At 37.4% G+C, this 15,698-nt stretch overlaps 1 protein-coding gene across 1 annotated transcript in view; it reads left to right on the top strand.

Annotated features, from left to right (window-relative positions):
- Nucleotides 1-740: 740 nt before the first annotated feature.
- The window catches only part of itga3 (integrin subunit alpha 3), a 71,018-nt gene continuing 56,060 nt past the window's right edge, over nucleotides 741-15,698 (top strand). Inside the window, exon 1 of the mRNA XM_015399000.1 lies at nucleotides 741-1,034. Within this exon, the coding sequence (XP_015254486.1) occupies nucleotides 799-1,034 (236 nt within the window). The 5' untranslated portion in view covers nucleotides 741-798. The remainder of the gene's footprint in view (nucleotides 1,035-15,698) is intronic.

Raw genomic sequence — 15,698 nt, 5'->3', positions numbered from 1 at the left:
GCGTGCAACTGCACGCTTTGATTTTTGTTGACAACAACTATGCGTTGCTCTTATTGGTTGTAGGTCTATCCAATTGAGTGCAGAGGCATTTTTTTTCCTGGTTCGTTCAAAACACGCCCCATAATCACAGCTCTATGGAGCAGCATCAGACTCATATTCTGACTAGAATTGAGTAGGACTACGTCAGGCTACCCCTTATGACCCCACTTGGGATAAACGTGACGGAAAATGGATGAACAAACAGGATCCTTCCACCCGCCCATCCCTGGAACATGCCCCCCTGAGCTGAAAGCCATATCAGCATTCAGTGTCTCACTGTCTAATCTTAGATCCACCTGATAAATGTTTCTCTTTTGTTTGTGTTTTTCTATGGACAGCCTGCCACAACACATTCTGGATCCAAATGTTAGCACGCAGCTCCCAATTTAAACATTTAAGGACTTTAATAGGAAAGTGGAAATTCATCTAAATAAACAACACATTGAGAGAAAAGGCTGAACTCTGTGGTTTTTACTTTCTATTGCTACTCCAGGATTTTGGAGTTTTTGCTTCAATAAGCAAGATGGCAGGCGACAAAAGAGAGAAACTGTCAAAAGAAAGAGAAAACTGTCCCTCGACAGAATCCATTTAGGGTGAATGAGTGTGCACTTGATTCAGAGAGGCTGAGAGAGGAAGAGCAGGGAGCAGGAGAGGGCGGTAGAGGCAGGGGGAGGGAGGGAGGCAGGCAGACACCTCAGCACTGCCCCGGCGGCTCAGGCTACCTGTTGGTCCTCACTGCGGGAGAGAAGGACGCCGGACATGGTGGTGGACCTGAGCGGGGGAAGCAGACTTCACATGAGGAGGAAGAGAAGCTCCAGCATGTTTCCACGCATATTACTCTGCTCTGTTTTGTTGGCGTACCACGGGACGCAGACCTGCAATGGATTTAACATAGATGAGCAGTTTCCTGTGATTAAAGAGGGGAAAACCAGCGGGAGCTTCTTTGGATTCTCAGTGGCTCTGCACAGACAGACCAAGGTCTCCAACAGATATCTGTAAGTTGTCGGATGTGCGTGTTTTTACAAACTCTTTTCTGTCACCTTAATGAATCTACAGGCTGTCATGTGCCCGTACTAATAGAGATCCGCTCCTACCGAAAACAGCCATTACCTGCATGAGAGGAGCGGGTTTGGTGCGCATTCACCTGCGTTACCCAAACCTTTGCGCACGCTGCAGGCTGCAGCAGCAGAGCTTCTAACGCGCACATTACTCTATAATCACACCTTTGTTTCCTCAAAGCATTAAAAGACGGAAAAGGGTGGATTAATGTTTTTAAGGAGTTTGAAATTGTTTTAGAAAACCCGTAGACCCAGGGCCGGACCAACCATGTATGGGGCCCCAAGCAGAATTTCAAATTAGGACACCTTTTATCCCTCAGTGTTGAAGGAAGCAATTTCCAACAATATACCCAAACAACAAAACTATTGATTTAACCTTAAAATATAACTTTTAGAATTTAAACTTACTGAAAGCCGAAAAAAATAAGACTCTATTAAAATAAATTGGAGTAAAATAATAATAATAATAATGAATAATTCCAAAGTGGCAATTACTTTAGTTAAACAGTTTAAAGACATTTGATGGAAGTATGAAAATAAGAAAAATTTTATTTTGAAATATGAATACTGTTCTTAATTGCTAAATGAAATTTATAAATCAACAAAAGATGACTTAATAGATGAACAATTTCTAATCTAATTTCTCCTATATATATATAAAAACGAATTGTTGAAAGGGCATCAAACGTCACAGAAATAGTGATGAAGATTTTAGATATAATCAACTGAGTTTGCCGAGTCTGTATGTGAAACATGATCCCAGAACACAGCTATAATAATTCCTCTTAGGGTTGATAAGTCCATCTTTTCAAACTTAAGCATTAGAACTCTTCAAATCGCCAGTTGGATAAAAACTTAACTCTTTGCTGTAAATTAAAAGTCCACAAGTTCAATGACAGCTCTTAACTTTTTACTCAGGTTATTTTTTTTATTCCTAATTCCAATCTTCGTATGCTTCAGCCTTATCGCCTGAAACAACCAATGGGAACAACAGCTGACTGAATCCACAGTCTGCAGTTAAATATGAAGTAAAACCTTTGGTTGAAAAACCAAAGGAAAGTATTCTAGATTATAGAATAGATATAAGTGCAGTTTGTTTTCTTTAACCTCTTCATAAGTTAACTTAAATCTCTGCTTGCCGCTAATTTTTCTTCAGTTTCTGTTTATGGACATAATAAAGTCATAACAAAAGCACATAACATAGGTCTTAATTGCAGCATTGGAGTGTTTGCTGAAACAATGCAGAGCTTATTGCTTCCGGTAGTATCAGGTCAGAGACGTGATGGGACTCGTTGTTTTAGTGTGTGGCGTTCAGCTGTGTGAAGTGGAGACATGTCAAAATGTATCTCCGGAGGCCATCAAGCAGATTTTCTTTATCTGACAACAAGAATTTCCCTCTTAGTTTTACAGTCACATCAATCTGTATTTTGCTCATTTAATATTTCCACTTAAAGATATATTTACAGCTAATTGCATATCATTACAATACCATCTATAATTTGGAGTCAGGGATTACTGATAAGGGTTTTTCCATGATTACATTTAAAATGGTTGCAGTATATTTTACTGGATATAGTATAGAAGAGTTAAAACCGTGGATATAACTGTGCTTAACCCCCCCGAAACCTTCTCAACGTGAATAACAGTTCTTTGAAACTCTCCAGTTCTTGGTGTTAGATTTAACTCAACCAATAACCGTGGCCTCTCCATCCTTCCGCATCCGTGATCGCACCGCATCTCCCTAACTTTGCCCCATCTGTGTCACAGTTCTGCTTTCACACAGGAAGGAACTTGTAAACCACCTGTAAACTGCTTGTCATCAGCGCGTGGAGCAAGGTGCAAGGTGCCAGATTAAAAATGTGCCACAGAGTTTAGGTCTGTTAGTGGAACAGATAGCTCTGTGCTGCTGACATATGATGTGCCATCACAGCTCTGTCCCACAGGGGTCCTTTCATTGCTTTGTCTGGAGCCTAAGAAGGGTGAGATAAGGTAAAAATGAGACAGTAGGGGCAGTGATGGGGAAAATATAAAACACTGGGATCTAAATGAAAGGGAAACGTAAGGATTCCTAATGAACCTTTATGCTAACTGAAGTTAGCACTGTTATACTGATGTTTCCTACTTGATTGTAATGTAATAGACTCAGTTAGACCGGGCAACACAGACTGAAAGGTCAGAGGGCATTTTAGGCTTTCTTTTGGAGCATTATGTAGCAATGTAGAACCTGAACTGGCCACCTTTAACCAGTATCAAAGATAAAACACATTAAACTCCTTGTAAATACATTTCTTTTTTTTCATTTTATAGCTTTTACATTTGATTAATTTTGTTTTCATAAACAGATTTGTTTTAGGTTCTATCCAAGGGCTGCAAATGGCATGTAAAATTGAACTTGATTGCAGAAAATAAAAATAATGATGCTGAAATTCAACATTGTTAGGCAATTTCTGCATAGTTTTATCGGTGTGAAGAATTACTGGGATCACTATAACTACTTATTTATCATTTTTAAACTATACATCAATACATTTTTGGGGCAAAACTGGTTACAAAAAATGGATGGGCAAAATGAGGCAAATATCCCAGTGATCAACAATGTCATCACATATATTCCCTCTTTATATGTTCCAGCTCTAGATTGCGCTGTATTTGGAAAGACAGATGACCAAATCCAAACATGCAGATGCTGTTATTTTCCCCACATTAATGTATTTAGTTTAGGAAAAGCTGCTCACTAGCATGAACATGATTGGTGTGACTTACCTTTTGCTGTAGTATATCTTCATTATCTACTAATGTTGGTGATTTTTAAATGTAATGGTCTGATAGAGAAAAGATTGGTCATGTGACAGTGATGATGATGTAGCAAAGCATTTGGGTGTTTATCAGAAGCAGAAAGGCTTTTTTTACTGGTTTGTTTGTCAAAAGTGTAGGAATGAATCTAAAATTTTGTGTTACGTGAATATGGGTTGCCATACGTACAGTACTGTACAGAAGTTTGAAACCATCCCTAATTTCTTAGCTTGGAAAAATCACATTCTTTGTAATAATCTTTAGTGGTTTTGATGAATCCCGTTCGTGTTTTATGGGCCTTATACTGTTTGTTCTTATAGGATTTTGCTTTATTTTACAGATTTTCTGTGTGGACAGCAATATAAGATCAGACCATGTGTTTTTTAAAACATTTTCTTAACAAAAACTAACGTTGGAGACCCTCAGTATACAGTTTATATCATAGCTGTTATGTGCAAAGCTTAGGAAGCATCTTTTTGAACAGGGTTTGCCTTCACACCATTGGGTGGAAGTTTATTTAAATATGTTACAAATAGAAATATCAACAAATCAAATCAAAACATAGCAATGCTGGCTGGCCAAGAACTTTTGGACATCATATCTGTCAACTTACACAGAAACTGAACCTCTTTGAAACTCTGGCGGTTGAGCTATTTTGTTAGCTAACTGAAGATCACAGGCACTCTGTTTTTAAGCAAAGAACAAAAAAAGAAAAATGGGATTTATTTTGACAAAGAATAAAAGTCAGACTTTTTTTGCAAATGCCTATTTTGAAATCAGCTCAATCGGGAAATCTCTCACAATAGATAAACAGTTCCTAAAGTCAGACATAGAGCCGCATTGATGAGTCATGGTTTAGGTAACTGCTGTATAATTGTTTTGTCTGCTTAGTAAACTGTATTTTCTAAATCAGACTCTGTTTGAAGGTAACGTTAAAAAAAAAACACTTGTTCATAAATGAAGTTTAGAATCTTGTAATGATCAGAATGAGCAGAAACTATTCTGCGTGAAGAAAACAGTTTCAGAACTGATGTAAGATATTAGGTGAAAGCCTGGCTGCCGAGAATGAATATAAGTAGATGCAGGATGACTCAAGATTTTTGTCTTAACTTGCATTTTGTCTGAATAGAACCTTTTTGTCCTCTCATTATTCAGAAATACTGAAAGTGTTCACCCCCTGAATTCTTACAGAAGGTTTTCTTTAACCTGTTGAGACATCATCCACCATTATCCAGTATGGTGTGATTTTGGTGGTTTTTGTTGTAAGCAAAGAACCTTTTGGAAATGGAAATAAAAAAAAAAAAAAAGATGCAAACCATATATAAAACTTTGAAAAACACTTTTAAGCAACAAACGTTCTTAAGCTTAGCTTTGTTTTTTCTCAGATTTTATTCCTTCATGTGTTCTTTTTTAATTTTGTTTTCCATATTTAAATTATTTAAAATGTATTCATATTTTTAAGTATTTCTAATTTGTTTTATTTTTCAAACTTTTTGTATTTTCTGCTTTTAAAATGACGTTTTTTCCGATCACATTGTCTTCAACTTGAGCCCAATCCTTGACATGCACATTGATCAGTGAAAATGCTGCTACCATCCCTGCAGGTTAGGCAGAGTGGGGGTGGGTGTTCAGCTATAGGCAGATAGCATTGCCTCTGGAGTCAAACTGCACCTGAACAACCTAAAGCAACCTGAGGCCAATTTGTAGCGGTGTATACTACCTCTCTCTGTCTTTGAATCTGTCCTTTAGAGGGTTTTTGTTGTTGTCTTCAGTTGTGGTGAGGAGGAGGGACGGGGCTGTCAGCTGGCCATCTATTGGCTCCTACATTTCTTTGACCCCATGGTATGCTTGGAATGTTTCACTTTTCTGTGCAAAGTCACAACCTGTCGGGTTTCAGGTTGAGGCAAGCTGCAAGTGAGAGTGATGATCTGAGCTGGATGCAATTCTTTAGAGAAAGGCAGCTTCTTAATAATAAAAAAATCCTGCTTTTTAAGATGAATTTTGATTAGATAAATCATTATTCTTTAAGCAGATGAATATTTAAACAGAGTTGAAATGTTTTTTGTTGTTTTTTTGTGCTAAATGTCCATCTTACTGCCTGAGGCTATGAAAACCAGACATTTATTTAATCGGGACCTTCCCCTCAGTGCTCCGAGGTGCTAATTAAACTGGTATGTTGTGGTATACACTCTAATCTGATGTTCAGTCAGAACATGCAGAAGGCACAGGTTCTGCTTTTCTTTCAAAATCCAATGTTCCCCATGTTAAACAGCAGCTGTTATAAGAAAAGGCTCACAGAACAGTCTCAATGTACCAGGAACCAATTAAAGGCAACTGATTTTAACAGAGTAGGATGAGATTTCCCTTAACCCAAAGATTTATGGGTGTCCTAGTTTCTGCTTTTATTTTTACTTCTGTCATTTTCGGTCTGTCCCCCACAGAACTTCCTTTACAGAAATATATGACTTCACCATCACTTCTCTCTTAGATTAAACAGCGGACACAATAGCACTGACAGTAAATGTCATGTAGGAAAAGGAACTATGTCCTTTTGATTCAGTCATACAGTTACTTCGTCATATTTGCTCATATTTAGCCGCTCTGTGCTTCAATTTGCATGTACATTTCCAAATAAAATCATAGTTTATTATTTAGGAATATATAAAGAATGACTCTATAATACATGGATCTATCACCAGGACAACCAGTTTATTCTTTGTAAATCTGGCCTTTATGTTGTTAGAAGAAAGCTTATGTGTGGAGGAAATACGCCATGTTTAAGTCAAACACAGAGCAGATTTTAAGAAGAAGCTACTGTGGTTAAAATCAAAACATTTTGCCTAAATGCACAAATGCCTTATTTAAAAGATAACTTGCACTCATACCAGCTAAAGCCAAGGAACATGGTGGTGGCAGCATCATGCTGTGTTGACTTTAAGAGCAACAGAGAAGCTTAAAAGATCAAAAAAGACCAAACAGATGTTCTAATGTTTGTTATATGATAAAGATGAAAATATGGAAGAGTATAAATACATTTAGAGGCTATGGAAGAATTGTGAACTACGTAGAAGAGTTCACAGAGAGATGTATCCTTCTTGAAATATATCAGCATATTTAATTTCCTTTTAGCGTACGGATGGCGATGATAGTTATGGACATGGCATGTATCCAATATTGCTCTTTATACACAGGCAGGTGCTCTTTGTCTTTAAAGTGTTTCTGAGGGGGAACTTTTTAAGGTGCTGCAATAAATCACTTTAAGATGGTAACCTTTGACTCTATGCACGATAGCAAGCCAGTGCTAGCTGATGTGCCACAGTTCAAAGAAGGCATTGTTATATACTGAGCTGCATTAACGGCGTGCCAGTAATTTGAAAGTAACTAGTTATGAAATGTGAATCTTTTTTTTAACAGGTTTCATATATTGTTTATTTTTTTATATTTTTATAATAGGTTAGAAGCACAGAAAATATAGCAAATCAAATGTTGTGTTTATTAAGTTTAAAAAGCTTTTGTTTCTAACTTTGGCACCAGCACAAGTTCCTTTATTATTCTGCAGCCGCATGATTAACATCTTGTCATAGGATGTTGAAAGGTTTGCAAGTCAGATTTTATGCCTCCTGCTTATCGCAGGAAAGATAATCAAAGGCAAGACAAAGTTCAGGTAGTGACAAACGTTTCTGGAACACAACACCCTGCAGCATAAGGAAGGAGCAAAAGCAGGTTAATGTTCTAGAGAGGGCAACCTGCAGCTTTAAAAACATAATGCTCCGGAGATACTATACCTTTTGCTCTTCCAGACATTTCTCACCTTTGAAGCGGGGAATTAATCCAGCCGCATCAGGTTACGCAGGCATCGTTTCAGACAAAGCATGCTTTAAATGATGCGTCTGCAAAGAACATGTCCTGCTCTGTTTTCTGTGGTGATCTTTGTGGGTCTGAGTACGAGCACCACTTCCACAGACTGCCACTCTGGTTGTCGGAGCAAGAAATTTTACCCCACACTGTTAATTCCAAACCTTAACCCCATTGTGCTGTGATCAGGCACCACACAATGGCGGCCCAATGCTCCCCAATGGGGATGAGTTAAATGCAGAGGTAAATTGCTCCAATCTGAAATAAGTAAAGTTCAATATTATTATAAATTCCTTTATGAATGACTGTGCTGAGGGAAATATGAAGAAACAGCAGTGAGAGTAATAGTAGTACAATTTTTACTAAACTTGCCAGAAACATAGAAAAACTCTCTAGATCAGGGGTCACCAACCTTTTTAAGGCTACCGAGTCATAGATAGGGCTACCAATACTGACCTATGAACGGGAGGTATCAGTGTTCACCTACAGTAAATCTCATCCATAAGAAACTCATTTTTATTCTTATTTTATTCTTTTATTCATTTCTAATTTTCTTTTTAATATTGTCATTTTGAAACCACTGAAATAAATGAAATAGTTAACATGATGAAATAATACATTAATGATTAAAAAGAAGAGCAACAGAATTAAAAAAAAAAAAATTAACCCACTGAGTGAGTTGTTCTGTTTTCAGAAGACAAAGAGGACCCCCCATGTGGTCCTTGAGGGCCTCTTGGTGCCCGCGGGCACCGCGTTGATGACCCCTGCTCTAGTTTTTCATATAGTCACTTCTTTAAAATAAAATAAAATTCTTAAAAGGGTCTTAAAGCTGCACAGATATAGTGAAAAAGTTGCTTAGTTACAGTAGCAACAGAGGACTGTTGCTCCAATTCTGTGTCACTACCAAGAGCATTGCAGTGCAGGGCGCTGTAGCCATCATATGCTAGCTAGTTTCACTGTGAGACAGCTTTTCAAAATAAAGTACATTTGAACATTTCCTGGCCAATAGTTGATATTGATATTTGACAGACTTGGTTAGTAATGAGTTTTCCTACAATGAGATGATGCTAAATTATAAAGGGAAACAGACCAAACCCAGCTTGAATCAACTAGAATACGTACTATTGGAAAAGAGGCTTTAGCTCTCTGTACAGCTGACGGAATCTCTGGTTCACATTCTCTAACTCAAATTATATTAAGCGCTCGACCCTAAACATTAAAGGACTTTAACCCCTTTTAAATTGTTGAAACCCTTTACAGTACAGTATTTTATTCTTTAGGTTTTAACTCTTCTTCTTATACATTTTTCTAAGGTCCATATTTGTGTGACCATTTTTTTTTATAACCTTTTGCTGCTGTAAACCCTAGAATTTGCCCATTGTGGGACAATAAAGGGATTTTCTATTCTATTTTATTCTTTCAAGGGGGCAGGAGCTATTTTACAATAAATAGCTTGTAGTTGACTAAATCTGAGACGGGCGCACACTTATCCAGATCATTGTCTGAGTCTCCTAGACAAGAATATCCACTTCATTCAAGCATCCACCGACTACAGCCCAAACAACGTGTCGAAAGGCACTGAGAAAGACAAAATGCAAGTTATGACCAAGTTTGTGTTTTGGTGGGCCTGGTTTCAACAACACACAAAGGAGCGCCGAATTATACATGTTCCTACTGTAATCAAAGCCAAGAAGACACTGAATTGGCTTAAGCCAAACTCTTTAGCAAAACTCTGATGATTTTCACATGACCACTAACCAAAGTCCTACAAAAACACCAGCAAAGCCTTTACTGTTTTTTTTTTTCATCTAAAGATACTTTCATCGCAATAAAAGTCTGTTTCTGGAATATATCAAACCAATAGCTCATTGTTCAGCTAAAAGCTACTTCTTCTCTCTGTATTATGGTTCTACAACATTCTCATATTTGGAATCTGTTACCACGGCGTAAATCACCAAGGCCTCTGCTACTCTTGCTTGTGATTCGCTTGGGCTTCTGTCCATCTTAAATTGGTGCATATCATTGGATTCTGTAGAATGTGACCTAGAGAAGGCTTCTCTTGTATCAGATTGGGAATAAAGGCATGACTCAAGTTTTGCTTTTCGTGTAACCCTCAAATATGGTGTGCAATATAAACTCAAATTACTCATGGATACATTTTCATCCACCCTTTTTTAGTAATGCAGATAGTGATGCAGTTCCACAGAAGGCAAAATATTAGTTTTGACTAAAATTGTGAACCTCTGGGTTGTTAATAGTTGAGAGGGATTAAACAAAAAGTGTTTTTTGTTAAATTTTTATCATTATTTTCTTGCTAATTTCATCCAGTGTTGCCTTTTTTGTGTTTATCAGTTGCAGAGAGAGATAGGAATGAGTAGAGCGTATGTGTTTTGTAAATAATTTATGGTTACTGTTGGGAAACAACAAAAAGTTTGTGTTTTTCCTAGCCATTAGGGCGCATTACATTTTTGCTTAAGATGTTCATATGTGTAGAATATCATTATGATTCTGTCACTATCATCCAGAAGTCAGTTAGTCTTTGCTGATTAAAAAAATACTATTATTTAAGACTGATTAATGGTAATCAACTTAAAAAAACGTTTATAATACTTAAAAATTCCTTTTATATAATCCATAAAATATTGTTGAAACCATTAATTTTTTTAGTTATCAAAATAATTCAATTTTGAACTCAGTTTATGTACTTAATGCCAATTCAATTACCTAACTACCAATTAAATAGCTATGCAAATAATTCTGGTAGTGAACAACAGAAAACTTAAAACTCGTTTTACAAATTCTGACAAACTGGTTGGAACCACTGTATTCATATGAGAAATGAAACTTCAAAACGTGTCTTTATGTTACCAATTAAGCTGCTGTCCAACTGAAAATCCTAACAATCAGCTTTTGGCTCTTTTCCCATTTGACGGAAAAGTCTGACTCCCCGCTGGCGAGCTGCTTGGCCACTGTCCCCCACCACTGCGTGTCTGATGAAATCAGGGAAGTAAACAATGGAGACCAACAGGGACAAGAGCCAGAGCGTAGTCATTTTGCTTTATTGTTTCGCTCTTTAATCTGTCTGAATCCCTCTCACCAGAGCTGCGCCATGTTCATTGAATGTAAACAGAGTTGATTCTGCTTGTTAGATCAGAAGCGACTGGCGCGGTGTGTTGACGTCTGTACGTTGCGTTCAGTGGTGTCACGTAATTTAGAGGGTCAACCTGGGTCTGATGTTCCCACAGCTTGTTCCCATGCGTCAGTGAGCTGTTCCCACTGCCACTAAAAGCCGTTTGCTCCTGGGTTTAGACTGATTTTTCAGCCTGTGGAAAAGGGGTATAAGAGATAACTTTGTAGTGTTTTTTTTTCAATGCATCCCTATTAAATGTAGGACATTAAAACATTGTAATGAAGAAATAATTGTCACATTTGATGTGATGATGCAAGCTGTGATAATCCACATTCTTCCTGTTCTTTGTGTTATTATGATGCTTTCAGCAATCCCCTTCAGCAACCTGGGTGCTACCATCTGCATTAGATATAAGGATCTAATGCATGGAGACCAGTTGGCTGACCGGCTAACTGACATGCTAATGTTGACGGATAATTATTGCAGTCTAAACACCATTAGTGTGCATACTAATAATTACAGCATCTTTGTGATGCACTGTGTAGGTCTTGTAGGATCTATCTGTTCCCTTCAAATCCGGGCTGATAGGTTGCTGCTGATGCTGGATTATCGTGTGGATGGCCTCCTGAGTTGAATTTCTGTGACTGTGACTCTAAATGAGTTTGCTCTCCTGTTACTGTTTTACTGGAGGCAGATGGTGGTCATCAAACAGGATGTTTGTCCAGACAAAATAGCCAGTCCCAGGGCTGGGGATTTCTGTGCACCAGTAAAGAATATTTGACATTGCAGACAGGAAGCCGTATTACCAGTTTTATGCTCTTCATCTTTTTTCCTTTAAAAGTGATAAGTTTTACTGGTGTGTTGGGTGTGTGTGGTGCACTGTCGCAGAAAGAGGAAAGCAGTTTGAGAAGACCTGACAGAAGTTGGAGGGGATTTTTTTTTATAGCTTTGAGCTGTAGCAGCAGTTTAAGAACAAAGATTCACTCAGGAGTAGCACAGAGATGTTATTCCTGTTTGAGGTCTGCCTCAGCAGGAATACTTCCAACCTTGACTGGCTTCAAGTCTGTCCAAGAACTATAAATATATAAAAGTGATGCAAACAGAGTTTGAGCTGCTAGTTCTACATTGGATGGTTTATTCAGTAACCTACCTGCCCCCTACCCCTGCTTAGCCCATCTAACACATCATGTCTGTCATAACAACTATCTTCTTTTCTTTCAATGCAGTCATTACATCATTATAGTTGGATAAAGAGATCTCAGGCCCACTCTCTTTCTTGTCCTCATGCTTAATTTAATCTGCAAATTGAGTCGCTGCATTCAATATTATCTCCATTTATTGGCTTAGCGGGCCTAATGGCGAGGCTTCCCTGGGATCAATGCGAGTCCCATCTACTGCTTCATAACGTGCTGAAAGTCAAAGGGGGATTTTCTTTTCAGGTTTTATCAAAGCATTATATTATGTTGTCCAGTTTCTCTCTGTCTGTACCTTCAGTTGCTTAGAGTGATGCACAGAATGTTGTGCAAGATTGTCTGTAATGAGATGCTGCGGTAAAATAAGGCTGTTTAACATGGAAAAATAATGTTACATCATTGTGATTTACAAAGACATCGTGCACAAATTATTTTGCAAATTTGCTTCCAGAAAAAGCTGTATTTGTGATTTGTAAAAGAAATAAGAAAATTCCTGTGAAAAGTTGATATCCTTCACGCCTAAACCTATGTGCATGGGTCCACGTATTTTGAGGGGAAACTGGTGAAACAGATGATTGCTGAGGCGGGGAACTGAAGCCAGATTCATCATGGTTTTTTATAGACATTTAATTTCCCTTCATATGAAACTTAAATCACAGATGGATTTTATTAGATCTGACACTGCCGAGTGATATGTTGACACTGACAGGTCCTGTCACAAATAACATAAAAGACAAATTCAAAAAAGAAGTCCGCATATTGTTAAAGCTACAGTATGTAATAATTACAGTGTACAGTTGCCTTAGAATTCGTTATTTATAATTACATAGGAGCGGGTCTCGCAGCCATGGAGGCAGACATCTTTGCGCTACGGCAGCGCAGAGCCAACAAACTAGCGATTGCGAGATCGCCAAAACGTCACAACGATGTAGAAAAAAATAACGGGTATATTTATTATCTTAAGTCTACATGAAATCTATACCCTACACAGACTAATGAAATACTATCTGTAAAATTATCTATGTAAACAAACCTCATCACTTGAGAAGGTAGGTGATGCGGACGTCGTGGAAGACATTTTGTTCCGTAACGCTCGCCGTACTGTTGTGGGGGAAAAGCGGTGGGGGGGAGATGTTCTTGTTGCTGCAGTCTGCAGTCTGACCGCTAGATGTCGCTAAAAGTTACACACTAGCTTTAAATGCCTTCCTCAAGATCATATTCCCCTCTCTTTATATATATATATATATGTATATTAAGGGTGTGCAAAATAATCGTCATGACGATGCATGCGTGATTCTAATTTTTGTGATCTACTGCAGCGATTCTTGAAGGCAAGAATCGATTATAAAAAAAAAAAAATGAACAAATAAAATACATGAATGGTTGGCGCACATCAGCCAAACCAAGTGGAATACCACTTCCAGTCCAGCAGATGTCGCTGCGGATGTGTTGACGGCCGCTGCTTTGTGTCACAAGCATGTCTGGCCGCGGGATACTGCGACGAGTCATATGAAATAAAACATGGAGGACACTATGGAAATTCGCCCCCCCCGCTCCATCACATTTCAAGTCAGATGCTTGGATGCATTTTGGCTTTAAAAACAAATAAGGTAAAAACTACATTGATATGATGCACGTCATTTGCAAAAGGGGAAATGTTATACATTTGAATGTTTTCATTTCATTGTTTTAAAGGACCACTGAGGCAATGTAAACGACACTGATTATTCTTATTTTCTTTACTTTAGGTTGATGAATCCTAAGATCTTTTTGTCAGCGTGTCCACGCCCGTAATAGTAATATTTCTGTCCAATATTTGTTTTCATGGCAACACCTCCAAAAGTAATTTCAATAAATACAGCTATGTATGAATTCAGTTGCTTTCAGTTATGTATCAATTGATGACACTATCCAGATCATACCCAGCCAGTCAGACACTGGTAAGGGCTGGATCTTTTTCTTACAGTGTTCAGTGAAAATATCGCAACGCATCACGATGCATCGCAATATTTCAAGTATCATGATGCATCGTGATAGAATCGCATCGTGGCATGTGAACCGTGATTCGAATCGAATCATGACTTCTTTGCCAATACCCACCCCTAATATATATATATACAGTATATAATTTAACAAAGTTTGAGGAATGAACATGAATCGTTGTAAACATTTAATGATGATGATAGCTATGGCAGATAATTTGGAAATAGAATAAGAAGGGAACGCAATATTTCCTGAACCTGGATGATGACTGGCTATCATTTGATTAGACTCCATAAAGCATTGCTTCCCAATCCACTGGACCAAGGCCCTCCCAGTTAAGCACAGGTGTCAGACCTGTGATGAACCAATGTCCATAAATCCGATGTAGAGAAAAAGGAAAGTGTTGCTGGGTACATGTTCTAAATAAACACTAATATATATGAATAAACATTCCATGGTGCATATAGAATATAAAATATATTCAAGTAATAAAGACATATATAATTTGCATATATATTATGGAGGGAAAGAGGGACAAAGCTTCATGCAGAAGTTGGTTTATAAAAGATAAAAAATAATCAATAAAAGATTAGGAAACAGCCTAAACTTTTTAATTCTTATAGATTGTTGTAAAAAACTTAAAAACTACTTTATAAGCTGCTTTATTCACTTGCTTCATAACAACTGCTATTACATATATAATGGATTATTATTTCTGCTTAATGTAAACCAGGTTATTGCTCCTGTTTCTCTGGCTTCTTTTCCAGTCATAATAATTGATGAGATCAGATCAGGTAACTGCAGCTCCAGATTCTGTTGTTTAAAACTTATTTCAAAGGCTTAAACTGTTGGCCTCTTCTGATCACAGATCACTAACACCCAAACAATTGCTGCAACCTAGAAGAATGTATGGATGTGTTTGGATTTTTAAATGGACTTCAGAAAAATGTATTTGAAAATGTTCTTTTAAAAAGAGAGCAATTTAAAGGGCAGGAATAACAAGGATGATGAAAGAAGTGGTTAAATGTACACAAATATTGAAATGCAGTGCTGTGAATGAGCTTTTACAAAAATATTGTGTGATGAGTTCAATGACAGTCAGTTGTGTTGGAGACTTTCTTGACATACATTGTTGCAGCAAACTATACAAAGTTATTCAAATTAGCAGCTTTTATTTACCTCCCAGCTGGCTTCCAGGGTCAGTCTAGCAAAATGTTGAATGCTGTTTTCTCCCTAATGCAGGCTAATGGTGAGAGTGCCGTTAAAATGTTCATATATTATTTAATTCTTTTCCAAATTCCACAGGTTTTTCTCATTGGAAGGTCCTAGACTCCAATCTTCCAGGATCTGTAAATAGCCAATGTAATTCTATAATGCAGAGAGAAAAAGTATTGCCCAGTATTCCAGGATAACATCTACTGGAGTAATTAAAGCTCTGAGTGCTTTAAAGCTGCAATATTAAAAAGAAATAATTCAGTAGAAATCCTCAAACGTTTACCACTTTTACTCAAGGTATATATATATATATATATTTAAAGCTGCAATATTAAAAAGAAATAATTCAGTAGAAATCCTCAAACGTTTACCACTTTTACTCAAGGTATATATATATATATATATATATATATATATATATATATATATATA

Source organism: Cyprinodon variegatus, unplaced genomic scaffold (genome assembly GCF_000732505.1).
Source record: "Cyprinodon variegatus isolate N-32 unplaced genomic scaffold, C_variegatus-1.0 Scaffold979, whole genome shotgun sequence".
Taxonomy (NCBI): Eukaryota; Metazoa; Chordata; class Actinopteri; order Cyprinodontiformes; family Cyprinodontidae; genus Cyprinodon; species Cyprinodon variegatus.
Note: the sequence above shows the minus strand (reverse complement) of the source record. Positions and strands in the feature narration are given on the sequence as shown.